The sequence below is a fragment of the Dermacentor andersoni genome, chromosome 7 (assembly GCF_023375885.2).
Source record: "Dermacentor andersoni chromosome 7, qqDerAnde1_hic_scaffold, whole genome shotgun sequence".
Lineage (NCBI taxonomy): Eukaryota > Metazoa > Arthropoda > Arachnida > Ixodida > Ixodidae > Dermacentor > Dermacentor andersoni.
The window spans coordinates 126130733-126151772 of record NC_092820.1 but is presented as its reverse complement, the minus strand read 5'-3'; the positions used below and the strand labels follow the sequence as shown (position 1 = coordinate 126151772).

At 45.0% G+C, this 21040-nt stretch overlaps 1 protein-coding gene across 1 annotated transcript in view; it reads right to left on the bottom strand.

The window, feature by feature from the left end:
- Positions 1-250: 250 nt before the first annotated feature.
- The window catches only part of LOC129385542 (uncharacterized), a 43808-nt gene continuing 23018 nt past the window's right edge, over positions 251-21040 (bottom strand). The window contains exons 4-6 of the mRNA XM_055072187.2: positions 9710-9923; positions 1195-1366; positions 251-274 (exon numbers count right to left, since the gene is read on the bottom strand). Of these exons, the coding sequence (XP_054928162.1) occupies positions 251-274; positions 1195-1366; positions 9710-9923 (410 nt within the window). The remainder of the gene's footprint in view (positions 275-1194; positions 1367-9709; positions 9924-21040) is intronic.

The following is a 21040-nucleotide window of genomic DNA, read 5'->3' as shown; positions in this document are numbered from 1 at the left end:
CAAAATAGATTTATCATATCATATTGTCACCGAGCAGTTACCCGAACAAAAGGAAACTATAGAGCATCTCATGGGGGATCCTAATATGGAGCTGGTGCATTTAGGCCTCTCTGTAGCTCTCACAATTTTCACACGGTTTGAAGTTTAATTTACGTTTTTCTCAAAACATTTTGCTCCTACTCATTTTACGCACATCTTGATAGTTTTCTTTTGAATGAAATTTTTCATATGAGTTCTGAACACTCATTTTTCACATGCAGATGTACACCGCGAACTAGAACAAAAAAAAATTGATGCATGATTTTCGCACATATAGTTCATCTGGCAAATAAAATTTCTCCCAAATGGCATTTTTTTCGTTTCCTTAGTTTTTCGAACAGTACATTCCCAATAATTATCCCATTGCATTTTTCCTAGTTCGTTGGACAGGTCTCCCACGTAGCTAAATAAATGCCGCAGCTTTACTGAATTCAGAAATACATCAGATAATTATCACTGGTAGTGCCTGAAGCACTTTTACCATATCCTATGAGAAAAATTACCTGCCTGAAAATAAAATTACCCATTTTATGCAGTATTATTACTTTAAAAAGCTGAGTTCGACAGGCTTATTAAGGAAAAAAGCTTTTTTATATCCGGTCTTTTATGTGTGGCCTGCCACCAATAAATTATCCCCTCAAGCAATGCATGGGTATGTCGCTGGTTGGTAGATAAACATGAATAAATACAATCATTACTATGAACATCAACAGAATGCACAAACAAGTTGTAGTGCTTGTTCTGTTACACTGTCTTGCGTTGTTTAGCAGCCAACATGTTATGCGATAAATAGCAACAAGGCCTAGTTCAAGTTCTTCTAAAGTAATACTTGAATATTGATAATGTGCAAAATAATGCTTGAATACTCTTAGTTACAATCATGCTACTCTACAAATTTCCCTTTACGTGCTTCAAGTATCACGAGTGCACTGCGCCTGCTTTCGCCAATTCACTGCGCAAAGCGGGCCCAGAAGCAAATAAAATTCACTTCGGCATTCAGAGCATGGCAGGCTTTGGACATGCTTCCGCCTAAATAATCTATTCTATGCTCAGAAGCTGTACAAAATATTTGCATCCGTGTTGACACGAGTGCCTTGTTATTGTGCGTAGAGAATGTAAATTCGTAGAATCTAATTTCCATGGCTCCAGAAGCACCAGCTGCTGCGAAGTACTCGCCTTGAGGTACTGCAGCCCGCCCGACTTGGCGGAGGGGTAGTCGCGGACATCCACGTCCAGGGCAGCGAAGTGCTGGAATCCATATCCAAATTGTGATTCCAAGACCTCTTTGAGGGCATCCTTGTGGTCTGGTGGAAACGCGGGCATGAGGCTGCGCAGAAAAAAAAATCCACTAATTGTCAGATAGGAAGCCATGCGCCGTGGTTAAAAAAGTTATCCGGGCAGATATTAGCACGAACACCTCGGCTATGTACGTCCTACAGCGAAGCTCTCTATTGGAATCATCCTCGACGTTGTTGGCGTCGTCTTGTCCAGTACCTGAACACGGGGAAGCGCATGCGTACTCAGTCGACTTAAACACGGTGTTCTTGTTTTAGCTGCAACCAATGTTTCAAAATTGGCAGTGGCAGGTGGCACAATTTTAACCATTTCTCTAATTTGCACGATTATGCTGTCTTTTCTTCTACAAAAACAATCAAGATGCCTATTTTATTATATGACATAATTAAGCTAATTACCTTAAGTTGAAGCGCCTCATCGAAAAATTTGTAGGAAAAGTTAGAATTTTGTTATTTATCACGTGATATTTTAGGCATTCGGTGCAGCTACGAAATAAGCTCTGTAGCCATATGCAGTATACGCCTGCAGTCTTGCCGCTACCAATTCTGTTTCCTACAAAATTATTTCTGATACTAAATCATACTAAATTATTACTTGGACAAATACGTGCATCTAGGCGCATAACTTTTCTATCGGCGCGAAGGCACCTTTCTTGGGACCCCTTGGGTTAGCATGTCTGCTCCACCGATTTTAATTTGGAGCGATGACGGATGCTGCACGCGTTGAATAAGTGGTTCGCAACAGGAAAGAATGAAATCAAATCTCGTCAGATCGCGTATGCAGCGTAATTCGGGAAAGCCAGGGTCATGTGAATCTAACTGAGGGAGTATCCGTGCGGTGACGGCCTGTATGATAGGCATGTATTGGATAAGCTACAAAACTCGATGCTGAACAAGCGACCAGTTACATACGCGGGATATAACAAAACCAAACGGCACAAAACGTCTGTTTGAAATTCAAGAGTTTTGTGCACACACAATCTTGTGATCTTGTGGCCAAAACACGCGAATATCGAGCGGATGTCATGTCATCATATTATAAGGTCTAGAGCTAGCAGGATGTAAATTATAGCTAGCATGGAAGCCCCATATACCTACCCCTATAGGACATTGAAACCGGTGGGGTCCATCGTGTGGTGTGCAGGAAACCGGCTGCTTAGCTGTCGTGCGCTGTTGCCGCCGTTTCTCCCCCAAATGATCACGATTACTACACTGAAAATTACGGGTGGGCCAACTTCAAATTTTGGGTGGGCAAATAGATGTTTGGGCATGGGCCAGCTTGGAATTTTCCAGCGGGCTAATTGAAATTTTAGGTGGGTCAACTTAATATGAAGGGGTTGGCCTGAGTAAATGAGTAAACTGAGTAAATGGGCGAAATATAAATTTGGGGGTGGACCAACTTCAAATAAGGGTGTGGCGTAAATGAAATTTGGGGGTGCGGTATTTTAATCATGGGGTTGGGGTAATTGAAATTTGGGGTTGGGCGAACTTGAAATTTGGGGGTGGTTAAAATTGGTGGTGGGCCAACTGAAATTTGGGGGTAGCCCAACTTGTCAATTCGGGATGGGCCAACTAGAAATTTGATGGTGTCCAACTGACATTAGGTGGTGCGCTAACCTAAAATTTGGGGTGGTGTAGCGTGGGTCAATTGAAATTTGTTGTGGTCCAACTTTACAATTGGGAGTGGGCTAAGTTGAAATTGAGGGTTGGCCAAATTGACAGTGGGGAATGGGCCAATTGAAATTTTGCGCGGGGCTTACTGAAATTCAGGGATGGAACCTTTTGAAGCTTGTAGGTGGGCCAACTTGAATATAGGTATGGGTCAGTTTGAAATTAGGATGTGTGCCGAATGGAAATTTGTGGGTGGGCGAAGAGAAATTTCGAGGTGGCAATCATGGTTCCACAAGCACGCAGGATTGAACCATGTTCGTAGCAACCGGGCTGCTTGCATAAGAAGGGGCTGCAGGGGCATCTTTGTCCGGAAAATGTCACCATGCTCTGCAGTCACAACACACAATCGGGCGGATGCCGAACTTTTCGCCCACCACACTACGGCGGTGCTGGCTTCGCTTGAAGAGCGTCCCTTCCATTTGAGCACCTTTCATACTCCACTAGGTATAGATGTGGCGGCATCAGCGACAGTATGCGCAAGGGCCCGAAACACTCCGGCATGAGCATCGCCAGCTTTGTTGTTCCCATCAGGAGGACACACACCCTAAAGCGTCATCTGTGCAGTTGTGCTTGTGAAACTGCGGTGCGAGAATAGATGTGCCTTAACATAGCTTCTCTGTAATGCGGTTTCCAATTGTTCCGCGTTAAACTGCAAGCAGCGCATTTTCGAGGGAATAACGATAACAGAGAGAGAAACCTTATGAGCACATCGCACTCCTAGGAATAAAAAAAAACAGAAGCACTGATCGCAAGTATTCGTAGCGGCGCTACCTGCGTTCCGGTCCCGCATCTATACGTTTAACAGCGGTGGCACGAACTCAATGTGTGCCCAGGGATGTCGGACCTATACTGGCTTCCCCTTTAAAGCGGGATGGTGACAAATTTTCACCTAGCTTCCTTGACCCTCTCGGACGGTGTTCTCATAAACGTCCTGCCATGGTTTCATCGTGTCGCATTCCGATGGGGGGAAATGCGATAACACCCGTGCTCTTAGATTTAGGTTCACGCAAAACAACCACGGGGGGGGGGGGTCCAAATTTCCGGAATCGCCCACTACGGTGTGCTTAGTAATCAGATCGTGCATTAGGGACGTAAAACACCATGATAATTTCTCTCTAATTAAACGCGGGTTGGACTCACAAGGACGTGACACGAGCGGGTGCAGCAAAACCTTTGACACCATTGTAAAAAAGCCCCTTAAACTTCGTAAAGTAGCGCCACGCCTTGAAGAATGTCGCTTCCCCGTCGCGCCCTCTCGCCGAGGTCGACGCCGCGTGGCTATTGGCTTAATGCCATCACGTGAGTCGTCGCGCCGGCTTCGTTTGTTTACAGTCGCGCTTCAGCGCCGTTTAGTTTGAGAAGCGTGAAGGCAGTAGCGAGGAGCGCATGATAGCGCCGTTGCTGTTGCGTGTTGCTTTGGTTTGCGAACGCCTTGAAATAAGTTTTGCGGCAAGTGCGACGTCGCTTCATGCCATTTTCTACCACCATAACCTGCTGCGTCTTCGCATGCCAAAACAGTTTCTGCTAAGACAAGAAGCTGTTCTCGATACTGTCCGGTAAGCGCTGCGGTTTAAGAAGAAGGACATGAATTCATCGAATTGGGAAGGAGAACATCAGACCAACATTCTCCACCTGACTATACGAGGTAGTTGCGAGTCTCATAGCATAGTATCAGTTAGGCTTGCGTAATTTTTTGCGGGCCATGACGTAGCAGACATTGCACGGTATATTTATTTATTTATTAAACATGCCTTACAGGCCCCTTGACAGGGCATTGTGTAAGGGGGTAATAAAAAGTACTAAGTAACTTGTCAGTGTAGAAACGTTCGGCTCAAATCTGCAATTTAACACAAAGGAGAGGAATCGATGATAATGTGGTACGACGGCAAATATACTGTTGGGCGGGAAAAGGATAACACGAAGAAAAAAAAAGAACAAGAAAAAATATTGCCTGGCATTATACATAAGGCAAAACTGCACACAATAACTATAACGTATACCGATTACAATGACAACAGTAAAAAGAAAAGAAACTACAACCAAACATAGACTGACAAATATGCGGATTCTAGGCGCAGGAACAGTTGGCAGGGTTTCAATGACGCACAATGGTAGGGCATGATAAAAACGCAGGAACTGACGACGTGCACAGTAAAAACATTTATCAATATAAGAAATGCAGTCGGGCACAAATTGGGATACTAAAAAAACAACAAAAAAAACACGTGCAGTGGTACGAAAAATAACGAATGTCTTTGGTCTTAAAGCTGTCAAAATAACAAATAAATACATGGGTGGTATACAGAACATGGCATCGGAAGTAAAACAAAAATTGGAAAGAATAGTGGCAATTTTTTATTGTGAAAAGAAAGTTTGCAGGAGTTGACGGAAACTATCGTGGTCTGGTTCGGATGCGAAGTCGTCTGGCTGGAAGACCGTTCCACAAACGTATGGCGCGAGGAAGAGAGCAGATGAGTTGAAGGTGTGAGTTGACCCATATCATCGCGCAAAAATTAAGTGAATATGCAACCGACGTGGTGTGATGGAAGGAGCATCAAGGTGAAGTGGGAATGGTCTGTTGCTGTATGCGTATTCGTGAAAAAGGCATAAAAGGGCAATGTCGCGACGAGCGCTAAGGGGTTCGAGTGAAAGATTGAGCAGTTAACTGAGGTTGTTACCATTTGTTTGCACGCTTTACCACGATTCCTGCGTGGCGCGTACTTTACTTATACAAGCAGCACGTGATCGTATTTCGTGCTCTAAATGGTATTGTACGCGAACAGGCTTCAATTCGCGGGTACGCGAGGCTATGTGCGAAAACGCGATTACGAGGCCTTTGCGATTCAGCGCAATTCCTTTTTGCGAAACTTGAGCGTCGAGCATGAAAACTTACCTTGGGAAGCCACTCTCTGCATTTTTGTGTTTACTGGCCAGCCTTCTTTGGCGCCCATAGCTTTGTTTGCCTCTTTTGTTCGTGTGCGGTGGATTTGTAACACAAAGGAAAAGTGTGCGTGCTCTCCTGAAGCCGCGATCGTCGCAGAACGACGCCATAATAGGCCTTTGAGACGATTGCGTTAATTTGTGTCAGCTTTAAGTTGTGTGTAGGTTATGATGCGGTGGTGAAACACTCGCACAGAAAACGTGCGGTGGTCCGGTCGTTCACTGGCGGGTTTAGTCGGTCGTCGTTCGCTCGTTCGTTTAGTCATTCGCTTACTCGTTCGTTCAAATATTAGCTGGATCGACCACTGTGTCTCTGAGGCACATGTAATGAGACAACGAATCGTGCCTCAATATGAACGACTGCATCATTTAGCTTACCGAAATTTCAGCCGCGTCATGGCGCGGCGATTCTTTGCGCGGTCACCACATCATTAAAGTCGTATCTCGCAAATGTTACTTAGGAGCGAGCGCGACCACCCTCAATGCATCCACATTGGTGTAACTCGGTTCGCGACAGGTACGTCACGTGGTCAGCGGGCGAGCTAACGCGCACGATGAAATGTTGTTCGTGGTGAGTCACTAACCTGAAAAAAAAAACAATGCACTTGTTTGAGCCTGACCGAAGCGCTGTTACCGCGGTCCCACTTCGCGAACGAATACTGAAACATTGATTTCATTTTTTATATACGCAGAATCCCGACTCGACGATGGGCCACGCGTTTTTTGTCGACTTTGAGGGATGAAAAACATAACACAAGCGCCTACCTATGAGCCTTTGCGCGTGCTTAGAAGACTGGCAAACACGCACGTTGGCGCCACTGTAGCTTCTAATACTTTTTCGAATCTGCAGACCAGCGTTCGTTCGTGCCCTCTGTCAGCCTTTGTACGTCATAGCTGATACGCACCGCGAATTCACTTGACAAGGACGGCGCCGATTATTCGGGCTACTGAGGGCTTGCTGGAGGCCAGGATGTTGGCGTGCAATTGTACATGTGTTGTTTACAACCATTCACGACAAGATCCTGCAACACGCACATGACAAATGTTGCGCACCTAAGTGTAGCGCACGCGATACATTCGGAGTCGTCATGGCACAGCGTTAACGCTCGTTCAGGTACCTTTTGAAAAAACAGTTATCAAAAAAAGGAGAAAAAAAAGCTGCCGCCGCTAAATAAACACCTGTGTCGAAATTCTATGGTGTATACGAAGTTACTCGAAGCTACAAGTGCGAACGCTTAAAGCGCACCGCCTTGCTATGCGTGCATTCACTCTGTGAAAGGTCGCCTGCTGCGCTCGAGCAGTGTAGGGGGCGCCACGGTCTTGGAGGGAGCGTGAAGGACTGGAGAAACGAGGAGGACTGAGGCTGGAGAAGGTGACTGCCGCTACTTTACGATGTTCAAGGGGTTTTAGCTTAAAAAGCTTTACCAGGCTGTCTGCCGTCGAAATGAAATCCGACAGAGCCATTACGCTACCGTAAAGAGCTGCACCAGCATACCCACATGGTTTAAGTTGGAGCGCGCATATTGTTTTGCACTTGCAATGCATAATAGAATCACGTGTTTGTAATAGAATCACGACATTTCTTTGTGCGCTGCCACTCTCAAAATTTTCGACAGAAAGTTTAATCAACAACGTAAGACCTGACTAATGTGACCACTTTTAGTGACTGAATCACGCGTCGAATTCCGTTGAGACACTTATAACTACTTACGTCTGGGCGGTGCGAAAGCATTATACCATGGGTAAACCACGGAACGTTATGAAGGCGCTCATTTTATACACTCATGGCGTGGCGCCACCTCCTTCCTCCCCATTGTCTGCGCCGCGACTTGCCCAATGACGGATGCATCAGGCCACACCGTGTGTTAGCCAGATAGCTGCGACGTGACGTGTGCACATTTAGTCAGTCAGAGACGTGGAGCTGCTGCAGCGTCGGGAAAGCATGCTCATCTCGCACACCGGAGGCTTGGATACGATTCCCACCTAGTCCGAAATCTAGTTGATTCCCTTGTCAAAGCTGTCAATTTACGTCATCTACAGGAACCCCCCTGCGAAACATGACGTGAATACCCGTATTGTTTGACGTCGCTTTTACTCTTTGGCTATTAGCCCATTTTCGGTACCATCTTCTGGTTACGCCAACTACGATGGATTTTCGCGTTATGCGGCATATAATGCTTTCGAGTTACTTTAACCGGTATATACTGCAGGGAGGAGCATATATAGCCAACATAAATGTGCCTCTATATAGGCGGAGCCCCAAGCTAAGTCGAAGCGCACGGTGACAGCGGCAAGGATTCGCCATAGAATGAACCGAAAAGTGCCAGCTTCGCCTTATTCCAAGCGTTTGTCCCATCGTATCTGAGCATCAGCTTTTGTAACGCGCCACAGCATGCGTTCGGGCGTGTCGTGGTGTCTGTTGTCGCCAGATCGTTCTACGAGCGCTTTTTCGAGTTGTCGAGGTTCACTGCATCTTGAGAAATGCTTTGCTTTCAAGCATTTGTGCTGTATTCACAGTATGGCTCCTCTGTGGACAGGCTTCTGCTGTCTGCCAACACCTCAATTTAACTTCCTGCAAGCCTGCCGTGAACCTTTACTACGTATTCTAAATGCGTGGATGGGCGACACGTTAAACATCCACTGGCGGTCAAAATTACCACGGGGTCCCCCACTATGGCTGGCAGCATAATCACATCGCGTTTTCGGCACGCGAAACCCCACAAGTAAGTTAAACCCATTCTATGAGTGTGCCCGTAGGATAATGCAAAGTGTCTCCCTTTCTTTTTCACAAGAATCAATTTTCGTAATAGTCCTACGTCGTGAGAACGCAATGACGGTTGTGGATGATTTTTTTTTTCTTGTAGAAAGCGTTGCAAGACATTCACGTGCGATCGAAAGCAGTTTAACCCGTCCCGTGACTTTACTAACGCCCACTAACGTCCCATTGCAACCATTCATTCCAAGAACTTGTATACGTCCCTGTCTTCGTCAAGCTACATCCGCTATTACATCCAAAGCGGAACATAATAACGTTCGCGCATAATTAATCAACTGGCACTTCGTAATGACGTCGGCTATAGAGAGCTTGTACGGCAACCGCACTTCCTAAGCAGCGAGTGCTGGTGAATCGTCAAGTGGAGTAGAACTTGCCTTGTAGGAAGTCAAATCGTAGAGCGCACTGAAGCCGGCCCGAGATGAGCTATAATATCGAGGGCAAAAGTGCTTAATACCATGGCCTAGTGAAGAAAGTGCTGACAAGTCAACGCGAGCGATTATATGTTCTGATAAACATTAAGTGCTACGCGGGATTGATTGGAAGAGCCTAGCAGATGATCCCTGGACATGAGATGCTCTACGTGACTGCGCGTAAGCTGTAAATTAATTTCCCCCCTTTAAAGTAAATGAGTGCGCAAATATATTTATAGCTGACAATCTCACAATCTTTTTCGGGGTAACGCTGTCAGTTTTATATGAAATTACAAATTTGCTCACTTTTATGGCCGTATAAGGTATTTTGCAAGCCATCGCCACTACATTCGCAGGTGCGCTCTGTCTAACGGCGCTGACTGGCGTGTCGGTCGAGTCTACGGTGAAGGTAAAATATTTTAGAGCTGTACCGCTAAATTCCTAATGTTTGATTAAGCATACGCGAGACACCCGGTAAATGAAACGCCGCATTCACGCCTGAATTGTCCGCATTGTTGCTATGACAACGAAACCAGCTTACGCCTTCGTTCCGTTTGCTGCGTTTTAGCGTAACTTACCTAAGGGCGAATGAGTAGCCGAATGTCGTAGTGCTGTAGGATCCCACAGCATTGATAAAAGCAGTGATGGCAAATGCTCCATAGATAGGTCTGATCTTCTTCAACCTTACGTTGTAGTATATGTGCGTGTAGAAGATGTAGTCGCACATTTTGTCGGGGGGCAGCTGAGTCTCCAGCACTCCACTTCTGCCGAAGGTACAGGTCAGTTTGATGTCTGCGTAGGAAGATTGAGAACTCGTATGTATGGTTTGTGCAGAGTGGGATAAAGAAAGACATACAAAGCACGTGTTGTACTTTCGGAAATATTTGAATACAGCTTTGTACAGCTTTAGCGAGTGGATGCTTCGTTAACTGCGTTTTTTTTTTTCACATCTTACATCAAGCTAATGTTTGGAAAAATAACAAAGAAGAAGGCACGCGCTGTGAGCGACGCTACACCTCTGCACTCCTGGGTGACAAAAGATGGCTTATCCACCAGTTCTTGCTCACTATGTAGGCCGTCTTCTCTTTGTTCTTGTTCAACATTTGGAGCGTACATTCCTTAAGGGCACAATCACATCAAATATTAGAGTGCAATAATGCGTCGCATAATAAACTGCAGCCCCAAAGCAAGCTCACAGATGTAGGCGCATTAGGTGTGGTAGAAAAATTCAATTTGTATTTCTAAGGACAATGTCATTTTTTAGCGATTTACTCCCATTTTCCCGTGGTGGTGCCGCTTCTGTAGTGCGTATGCCAAACGCAGGGAGGCCGAAAGCATTGCGGCAGATTTCATCTCTCTATAACTGTTGACAGTAATGTAAATAGGATTCGAGCAATGTAGCACGAGGCCATATTCCTCAATGGGCGCCTATGTAAGACGTGTTGTGTTAATTATGAGGCTAAGCGTTTCGGCTATATGTCAATTAATCCAGTTTTGTCCAATTCTACTACGGCAGTCGCTAACCTAGGTTGCCCATAAATAAGAAGGCGTGCCGACGAGTGTAGAACGCCGATGAAGCGACGAACAATATCGAACAACGAATTTTTAGTGCAGCAATAAAGGCGTATAACGAGGATGGTATGACGAGAGAGAGTTTTCGATTCATGAATTATGACAATGTCATAGCGACAGCAGCGTGGTGACGACGTCACGAGGACATTGCGATGGCGACTACTGTATGACAACGATGGCCTAGTGACAATTGTCCTTCCCCCTTATTCATGCGGTTAACCACATGAATAAGTGGGAATGGCGACAATTGCCCGACCATGACTCCCAGGCGACGATAGCATGATAACGGCACGAGGACAATAGAATTGAATTGAATTGAATTGACAATAGAGTTGACTGGCCGACATGCAAACCCGTCGAGGGGGCAAGAAGGCATGAATGTAGGCAATTTCTTGATTTTCTTTCTTTGTTGAGTTTTAGCCAAACGGTATCACGTCCCACGCGCGGTGATTCAGTTCTAGATCGCGTACTGACTACAGATCCACAGAGTATGTATCTACGCGTGCTTGACTGCATGAGTGACCAAAATGTTATCCACTGCGAGTACACCATAAAATTTGAAAAACCTCGTAATGCAACGAAAAGCATATACGATTAAAACAGAGGGCATGTACGCGGAGTAAATAATGACCTACTAACATTTTCTACGCACTTTTTATTGACCTTTTCTGAGCGTGATACAAACGCAAATTGGCAGATCTTTCAAAGAACGCTCACTGAACTTAAGGAAAGATATATTCCAAGAAATACTATCTCATCTTCAAATAAAAACACGTGGTTTATAACACATGTGAAGCGGTGCATTAATAAGAAGAAAAGAATGTATTCAAAGGCAAAGCATCCGACCTTTGCCGAGGACTGGGAACACTATCTCAGACAGGCAAGAGTTTGCAAAGCAGAAATCGAAGCAGTGAAGGAAAAGTTTTACAACTACGACTTATCATAAAGGTTAAACACAACTGTAAAATATTTGGGGAAGTAGTAAATTGGAAACCATCGTCATCATTGCTTCTGTCGATAACGAAAGATGGTGAGCCTCTTCTGCAGTCCGATGTTGCGGAAGAATTAAACACTTTTTTATGTTCGGTTTTCACATCAGAAGAACCAATGCCACCAGATCTGAACATTTTCTGCTTAAATACTTCAATGAATGACCTCATAGTCACTCGCGAAGGTGATGAAGCCGCTATGGGGCGTCTACCAGTCAATGCGGCACCCGGAGCAGACGACATTTGCGCAATGTTGCTAGAACCTGAAAAACCAGCTCCGTCACGTATCTTGGTTGCTATTTTTCGACAGTCAGTTGATACAGGATGCGTGCCTGACGCTTGGAGGTGTGCGCGCGTGATTCCCATTTTTAAATCTGCTGATCCCTCCTTAGTCTCAAACTACAGGCTCATCTCATTAAAAAGCATGTGTTGTAAATTACTAGAGCACATCATATCATCCACCGTCATGAAATTTCTATCAGATCGCAATTTCTTCTCTAGCAATTAGCATGGCTTCCTTCGTGGTCGTTCCTGTGAAACCCAACTATTCGAATTGGTAACTGACCTCCACGAAGCCGTTCATGGTGGACTAAAATAGATGCTATATTTATTGATTTTGCAAAAGCATTTGACAAAGATCAGCACATCTGCTTATTAATGAAGCTAACGAATCTTAACATAAGCAGTAGGATTACAAGCGGGATAGCTAATTTTTAACCAACCGAAGTCAATCAGTCTACGTGAATGGGCACTCATCTTCACTTTCGCACATAAAATCCCGTGTACCACAGTGTTCGGTCCTGGGTCCACTATTATTTCTAATCTACATTAATGACATAAGAAACATTTTATCTTCTACCATAGTGTTATTTGCAGACGACTGCATCATCTACAGACAAATTAGTAACACCGAACACGTGAACTCATTACAGGTAGACCTTGATAAACTCGCATTTTGGTGTTGCCAATGGCAAACGGAAATTAAGATTTCTAAAGCTAAGGCCACGACGTTCACGAGAACACATAGTCCAGAATTGAGCTACTACACGATTCAGGGCGTCCTGTTGAGAAAGTATCCACATTTAAATATCTCGGAGTTCATTTATTCTCTGATTTATCGTGGAATGGGCACATCGATACCACAAGCAGTAAGCCATCCAAAACACTCGGCTTCATTAAACTTAATTTATACTTTACGAACTCTGCTAGTATGTTATTAGTATGCACTTCGCTTGTTTTTTCAAAGGTAGAGTACGCATCCATTATTTGAAATCCGCATAAACCTATCTGATCGATCAGCTCAACGCAATAGAAGATAAAGCAGCAAGATAGATCACAAAAAATACTTGCGAAACTACAGTGTTACGGATATCAAGGAATCACTTTCATTGCCCTCTCTTCAAAACCGCCGACTAATAAGATTTTTATCACATTTTCACGTGCTTTATTATAGTAGAGCCCCTTTCCGCGAATCTTACATCAATGCAGCTCATATTATTTTTCAGCGTTTTGATCGCCCATTTAAAATGTAACCCCTTTTTTCTCGCACTAACATTACTTTTGGCAACATATCATTGGAATAGACTACCGAGGGAAATTGTATCTGTCATTAACCATGATGTGTTTGTTAACAAGTTCATGGTTTTCCTAAATGTGTGATTATTTCTGTGTTGAGTGCTTCTTGCGTATGTTACTCTTTCTGTATTAATTATGTCACTGTATCTTACCAATGTTCTTTTTTACACGTTGGTAAGTGTAACTCGCCCCCCCCCCCCCCAACCATGTAATGCTCGAATGGGCCTTTGAGGTATATGAATAAATAAATAAATAAACATCTAATACAATTGTCAAAGCTATTACACAACTTAGACCACAGCGTCGGAGATGCAGACCGCATGACGAGAGTCAGATCACTAAGCTAGAATGAAAACCACTGAGCGAGCATAACGGCACCACTATGGCGGTGTGGCAACAAATCCATGACGACCGACCGTATGACGATGGTGTGTGTGCGACGACCACGGCATGAGGAGCGCATTTAGAGAAAGCTGTAATGGCGGTGCTGCAAAGACCACGACGGCATAACGGCCACGAGCTGATGCCTCGTATCTCAAGTTATTAGACAAGTTGGGCGACGTGATCAGGTTCGAAGGCGCGATGACGAAGTCGTGAAGGGACTAAGGTAACGAAGATGGAATAACGACAATGAAACGACCGTGATGGCATCTTTACGGCGGTGTGACATCGAGGGAATATCGACTGTATACAACAATGGCATGATGACGACGGCATGGAGCTAGGCGGATGACAAAACTGGAACGACATCGTTACAATGACCATTACCGCAGCACGAATTCGAGCACTTACCTAGTGGTCCAACGTCTTAGACACCGTGGGCATGTCGGTATGCGTGACGACTGTGGCAGGACTATAACAGCATCTTGAAGCTGGTATGACGACAGTGAAACCACCAGGACGGCATCGGGATCATGAACATTGTGACGACTGGGCATAGTGGTGGACCTTTTGGGCCGCACCGCCAAAGCCAGAGTTGGAAATCGCGGACGCATCAAGTAAGCCAAGCCGCTTTGAAAATCGCCGAAGAGGTGGCAGCTACGAAAATACGTTATTTCGTACGCGCGCTTTCGCTCTCTTCCCAACGGCGCGCGTGATACCCTCATGAATGCGTTAGCGCTCCAGTGCTGCCTGCCTTCAGCGAGCGGGACGGTTAAGCTTCCGACGGTTAATTAAACGTTCATTGTTCTTTGCTACGTCGCGCCGCCGTTTCCTATGCATGAGCCCCTGACGACTCGTTGGCCGCGGCAAAGCGGAGTAGCTGCCCGCTCCAGATCAACTGGCGCGCATATTTTAACTGGTGGCAGCGGTGGGATGCGACATCCAATGGTTGTCTGCGTGAGATGCAACAGTGCGTCGGGATGGCCTACGCCGGATTTTTGCCTGCCAGCCTTTCGGAGCGCGAGGCTTTCTCGACTGAGTTTTAGTATGCGTTTGCCAGTATAGGTAACAACGCGGGTAAATGCTGTTGTAGTCGCCTACCATGTTGGTGAGCGTCAAGGCAGTAGTGTGTCCAGTTGAGGAACAGCACTGAACTCAGCCATGAATTTTAAGCAATTGTGAAAAGAGAATTGCTGGAGCTTGGGAGTTATGCCTGGATGTGTCCGATACATTAAAGGAACCCGAAGTGATCGAGGCCATAACTCCGTCGGAGGCTGAGGGGGTGTCGAGCTTTCAGAATGCTTTGAGACGATTCAACAGAGGGCACAAAGACAGGCACGAGAGCACAAACGTGCAAGGCAAGAGCCTGTATGTGAAATAGAAAAGCGCGAATTTGAAAGGTAAAAGCAGGAGTGCATAGGGCAGGAGCATGAATACGCACTACAAATAACGCGACTTGATACCGAAGTAGAACAAATTCGAGCTGCACGTTTGGGCAACAAAGCGCGCGGGGCACGAGAAACCGCTGAGCAATGTCCACTAAACATGTGCCTTCGAGCTAGGAGGTTACGAAAGGCAGAGCTGTCTGGGTTGTGTTGGGATCTTGACCCAGATGTAGCAGGAATGGAAATTTAAAATAAAACGTGCTAGAAGCCTAATTTCGCATTAATACATCATACATTATACATTATAGATGTTACGAATGAGTTCGCACCAGGGTAATCTGCCGATTATATCGAGTTACAATTTTGGTGTCAGTACTCCTTTAGGAGTTCTCAGGGTTAGCATGAATAAATCAATATTTAGGCTGTTCTTGTTAACGTGCACCGAGCATTAATAATAAGTAATTACGCACGAATAAGACCCAGTTCGTGTTGTTGGGAGCCAAGCTGAGAAAGCACACCAAGAGATTTCATTCTCCTTAAGGTTAAATTAGTAATCTGAAAGCAATGAGCCAACTTCTATATTGTTTCGCTAATCGTCCATATATTAATTAGGGAATTGTAGATAATTGTGCAAGATACGCACATGACGCAATCTTTCCAGCAGAGTACGTACACTTCGCGTGTTTATTTTTTCAGCCGAGGACACACAGTATGCGGGATATATTACAGAGAAGGATTGGAACGGCATACTGGGTTGTCCTGGTACCACGCATAGACGCCGCAATCGACAGTCTTCAAGGTGCACAATTATTTTCATCGCTAGATTTGCGCTAAAGGTATTAGTATTGGTACTGCTATACCCGTGGCAGACGCCGATCGGCTGAAGGCAGTTTTTCTCACACCCAAAACCTTATACGAATTTGAAGGGATGCCTTTAGGACTTGGCAATGCATCAGCAACTTCCGAGCGCATGAAGGACACAGTTCTGTGCTGCTTGAACTGGCACACATGCTTGCGCTACTTGACCACGTTGTAGTTTTTGCTCCTGACTTCACCACGCACCCTGACTGACTGTTGTCTTTTGACGTGTTCAAGAAACGCTGGCCTGCAGCTAAACGTAAAGAAGTGCCACTTCGAAACTCGGCAGCTGAGAATTATACGTTACGTCGTATCCAAGGTTGGAATACTCTCCAGCCCTGCCAAACTTCGGGCTGTCGCCGAATTCCCTAAGCCAACGTCCCTCAAAGAATTGTGCCGTTTCGTAGGTCTCTGTTCCTACTTCAGACGCTTCATCCGCAATTTTCCCGCCATCATATCGCCCCTGACGAAGCTCATTAGAAGCAACGGAACCCTCACTTCGTGGTCGTCCGAGCGCGACGACGCCTTTACAAGGCTCCGTCGTTTGCTAACGTCTCTGCCAATTTCGCGCCATTACGACCCGACAGCCCCAACCGAGGTGCACACCGCTGCCTGCGGTGTTAGTCTTCGCGCTGTGCTTGCCCAGCGCAATACAAGGGTACAATGCAATACAATAAAATACATTACAAGTCGTACGCTTACGAAAGCTGCAACCAATCGCACTGTGAAAGAAAAAGAATGCCTGATCATCAGCTGGGCTCTAAGTTCCGGCCTTATTTGTGCGGCCGTCCATTTGATGTAGTCACCGACCACACTGTACTACGTTGGTTGTTGTCCTTGAAAGATCCCTCATAGCGTCTTGCCCGATGAGCGATTCGCCTGCAGGACTACGATATCTGCGGGCTGTCCCACAGAATTCTGATGCTAGCGCTCTCGATCTCTCCCTTCCCTGACGACAATGCTGCTGCCCACTATCCAAGTTTACTGTTTCTTCGCTTGACCTTACCACCATCGCTCCTGAGCAGGGCAAGGACATATCGGAATGCCTTCCTTATAGGCTTGCTTTCTGGTTCAACAGCACAACTAACCACTCGCACGTTGCGTCGTCAAGCCCACCATTTCACCATTCGCGACAACCTGCTCCATCGACGCAAATATAACCCCGATCGGTGCCAGTGCTTATTCGTATAGTAAGTACCTGGCTGTCTCTGAACCGACATATGCGCAGCTTTTCACGCCGATCCACAGGGTGCGGTCTCGGGAGTTTTCAATATGCACCAGCGCCTTCTACAGTGGTACTACAGGCGAGGGATATAAAGCTAGGTTAATAAGTTCGTTCGCTCTCACCCCAGTTTCTTTTCAGATTTTGTTTTAGCATGTTAACTAGTTACACATAGCAAGTTCGTTTTCCATTGCCGCCACCCAAGAGATTGTCTTATCCTCTCTGACTTTCCGCTACACTTCCCGTTTCATGTCTTTTGTTGCCCTGTTGCTATCAATACTGGTCGCAGCCTTCCTGGCAAGCTTCCTACATTTTTTCCTCCACTGTGAATATATGTTTTGCTTCGACAAATATATGAACACTCTCGCAGCCCATCTACATTTTCCGTATTCCTCAGTCGTCCTTCATATACAATTTTACCCTGAAGTTCCCTCACTTCAAAACTGGTCCTGCCCATATCACGCTGCACAGTTTCATTTGTTGTTCTCCCGTGGGCGCCCAGTGCGAGGCGTCCCGCTGACCTTTGGTTCGCTTCGAGTCCTGATTGTACTCCTGACTTGAAGCAAACAACCGGATTTATTAATGGTATTCCTGGAACCATTCCACCTGTCCACATACCACGGAGCACCTGGTATCTGTTGTAACCCAACAGCGCTCTGCGTCATATTGGAGCCGCATTTCTATTCCCCGTTGCTAATATTATATATATATATATATATATATATATATATATATATATACATACTATGAATATTATTACATCTATTGCTTTTGATTATCTATTTACCAAGGTATTTAAATTGTTTTACCCGAGGTTTTTCCTGGCCCTGTGTTTCTACTGTCTGTTCACGGTTTTTTTTTTTTTTAATGGCACACCACTCGCATTTTTACCGCAAAAATTCAGACCTAAATTCTCGCCTTCCTGTCCACTGGTATCAGCCAGACATTGCACATCAATTTGCTTGTTAGCCAGCAACACAATGTGACCCGCATAAAACAAACGAGGAAGCTGCTGCTTTACTATTGTATCCGCATGTTTGTGTGAAAGATTAAACCCGACATGGCTTCCCTGCAGCGCGCGTTCCATCCTCTCCGTGTACATCGTAAACAGCAGTGGGCAGAAAGGGCGCCCCTGCATCAGTCTCTTCCTGATATCAACTTCCTTCTAGCTCCTCATCCCTTCCCATTCAACGCAAGTGACACTTTCTAGGTCAGTCTCTCCGAAATCTGTATGCAGTCGTTGCATATGCCTTCGCCTTCCCGAATATCCCACAACATATTACGGTTTACGTTGTTGTCTTAAAGGCCACATAAAGCGGTCTCCTTTCTTCTCTGGATATTTCATTACACTTAGTGAGAACAAATAAGTTATCAACGACATGCCTATCGATTCCGGAACCATTATCAAGTTCTCCCTATAAGCTACTATTCTTCGCCCATGCTTGCAGCTTTAATATATTCACCAGTAACGCTAACTTATCTATTATCGATGTAATTGTCAACGGTCTATATGAGTGAATTTTATCTTTTTCCCATTTACCTTTATAGATGACATTTTTTTTACTTTGTTGCCAACTGTGTGGTATTCGTCTTTCTTTTAAGGTTCTTTTTATTTCTTTCGACAGAGCTTTCTTACTTTTTGATAATACTTCCGTAATCAGGCTGACGGGAACATCGACTAGCATTGTGGCTGTGCGCCCAAGAATTTTCTCTTGAGCAGTCTTCCGATTGAAGTTTGTGAGCACCAGTTTCTTTTCCACATGGTTCTCTTTCATACTCTTTTTTCCCTCAAATAGAACCTCGTCGTTGCCTTGGAACGATTCGGCAATTACCTTTCGTTTCTAATTTACTGCCGCGTCCCCTTCCAATTGGTTTTCCTCTTTGTCTAAGATAAATGTTTTTATTGTTCGAGACTTCCTGTATAATACATTTTTGTGGTTTCAAAATATTCTAGGTGCGGTGTCCGTTTTCTCACGCATTCCTGACAACAACTTTCACTTTTCACATTTTCTTTTTGATTAAACAACTATTGCAACTATAGCGTTTGTCTCGCGGCACATTTCTCATTTTCCGGCTACCTCATTCTTTGAATGCGCTCACGCCCTCTCTGTTGTTACGATAAAACAAGACAGAAACCGTTGATACGTTTTAATGCTGTTCCGTACTTCAAAATAAAAAGATTAGTATGCTTTGTGGTCGCTAATGGCGTTATGCACATTAACAATTGCTCCGTGCTCAACTTCAGGGACGCCGTCAGAACACCTTGTAACATATATGCCGGAAAAACATCCAAATTCTACGGCACTTGCTGTCTGCACACCCAAAATAACACGATCGCTATGACTTCGCGAGGAGATGCGGCGATTACAACGGTCGTGGAGCGACAAAAAATCGCTGTCACTTAGTGAAATCGCGCCACGTGAAACTGCCTTTAGAAAAACCTAATATGCTCAGACAAGATACACTGCAACGATGCAGCTATAACTGGCAACGCGACAAGATACCATATAAGAAAAGAAATTTATAGAAGGGCGCAAACAGAATCAGGCATGTGATAACACAGAAAGAAAAAAACAGAATTGCCGTAACAGTGTGCAACTTCTTCAGCTGCTTTTCAAATGACAGGAAACAAACCTGTTCGTAGGCCAATAAAGATCTTTGGAAACTAGGCGCATCTGCTGACTTTCAAAATCGGTGCAGTAAGTGCAGAGAAAATCCATTTCTTCGTTCATATTTATACCAAAAGCAGCTGCTGAGGTAAAGATTCCTCGTAAGTAATCGTCATCACCACACTAATCATCATCAGCGTCAGTTATATCCTTTACTTCTTGTTCTTCCTATTTTATATTAAGGTTAAGTAGAATGGATCTGCTGCCCGCTTAAAAATGTGCCAATACGTAGAAGCGTAAATTATCTGTCTGGTGTCAGAAGATGATAAGGCGATGGCATGAATACGAGGGAGCTAAATTCATATATTCTACTTGCGAGAACACTTCATCATCATCATCATCATCATTATCCGCCTATATTATGTCTACTACAAGACGAACGCCTCTCCCTGTGATCTTCCGATCACCTCTGTCCTGCGTCAACCGATACCAACCAGCCCGTCCGAATTTCTTAATTTCATCATCCCTCCTAGTCTTCTGCCATCCTTGACTACGATTCCCTTCTCTTGGCGCCCATTTTCTATGAAACCCTAATGGTCCACCGCTTATCTAACCTCGCAATACATGACCGATCCAGCTCCATTTATTCCCCTTGATGTCAATTAAACTATCGGCTATACCCGTTCCCTCTCTGATCCACACGGCTCTTTTCTTGCCTCTTAATGTTACGCCTAACATTCTTCGTTCCATCCCTCTAGGTGTGGCTCTTGCTTTCGAGATTCTTTGTCAGTTTCCAACTTGTTGTCCCATATGTAAGCGCCGGTAGAATGCACTGATTGTACACCTTTCTTTTCAATGATAATGGTAAGCTTCCAGTCAGAATCTGACGATGTCTGCCGGATGAACTCCAACCCGTTTTTCTCTTCTGTAAATTTGCTTCTCATGATCAGGGCCCCCTGTGAGTATTTGACCTGGGTAAACGTACTCCTTCATAGACTCTACACTCTGAGTGCCAATACTGAACTCTTGCTCCCTGGCCCGGATATGGATCTTTGCTTTTGTCTTCTGCGCAGTAATTTCCAACCGCGTCCTTAGACTCTCTCTGTTACAGTCCGCAATAATTTGTTATAACTTTACCCCAGTGTTGCTGAACAGTTCAATCTCATCGGCAAATCGAAGGTTGCCGAGATATTCGCCGTTCATCCTCACTCGTAAGCCTTCAAAGTTTGATAGCTTGAATACTTCGAAGGACGGAGTGAATAGCATTATAGAGATTGTCTCTCCTTGTCTGACCTCTTTCTTTATAGGTATCTTCCTA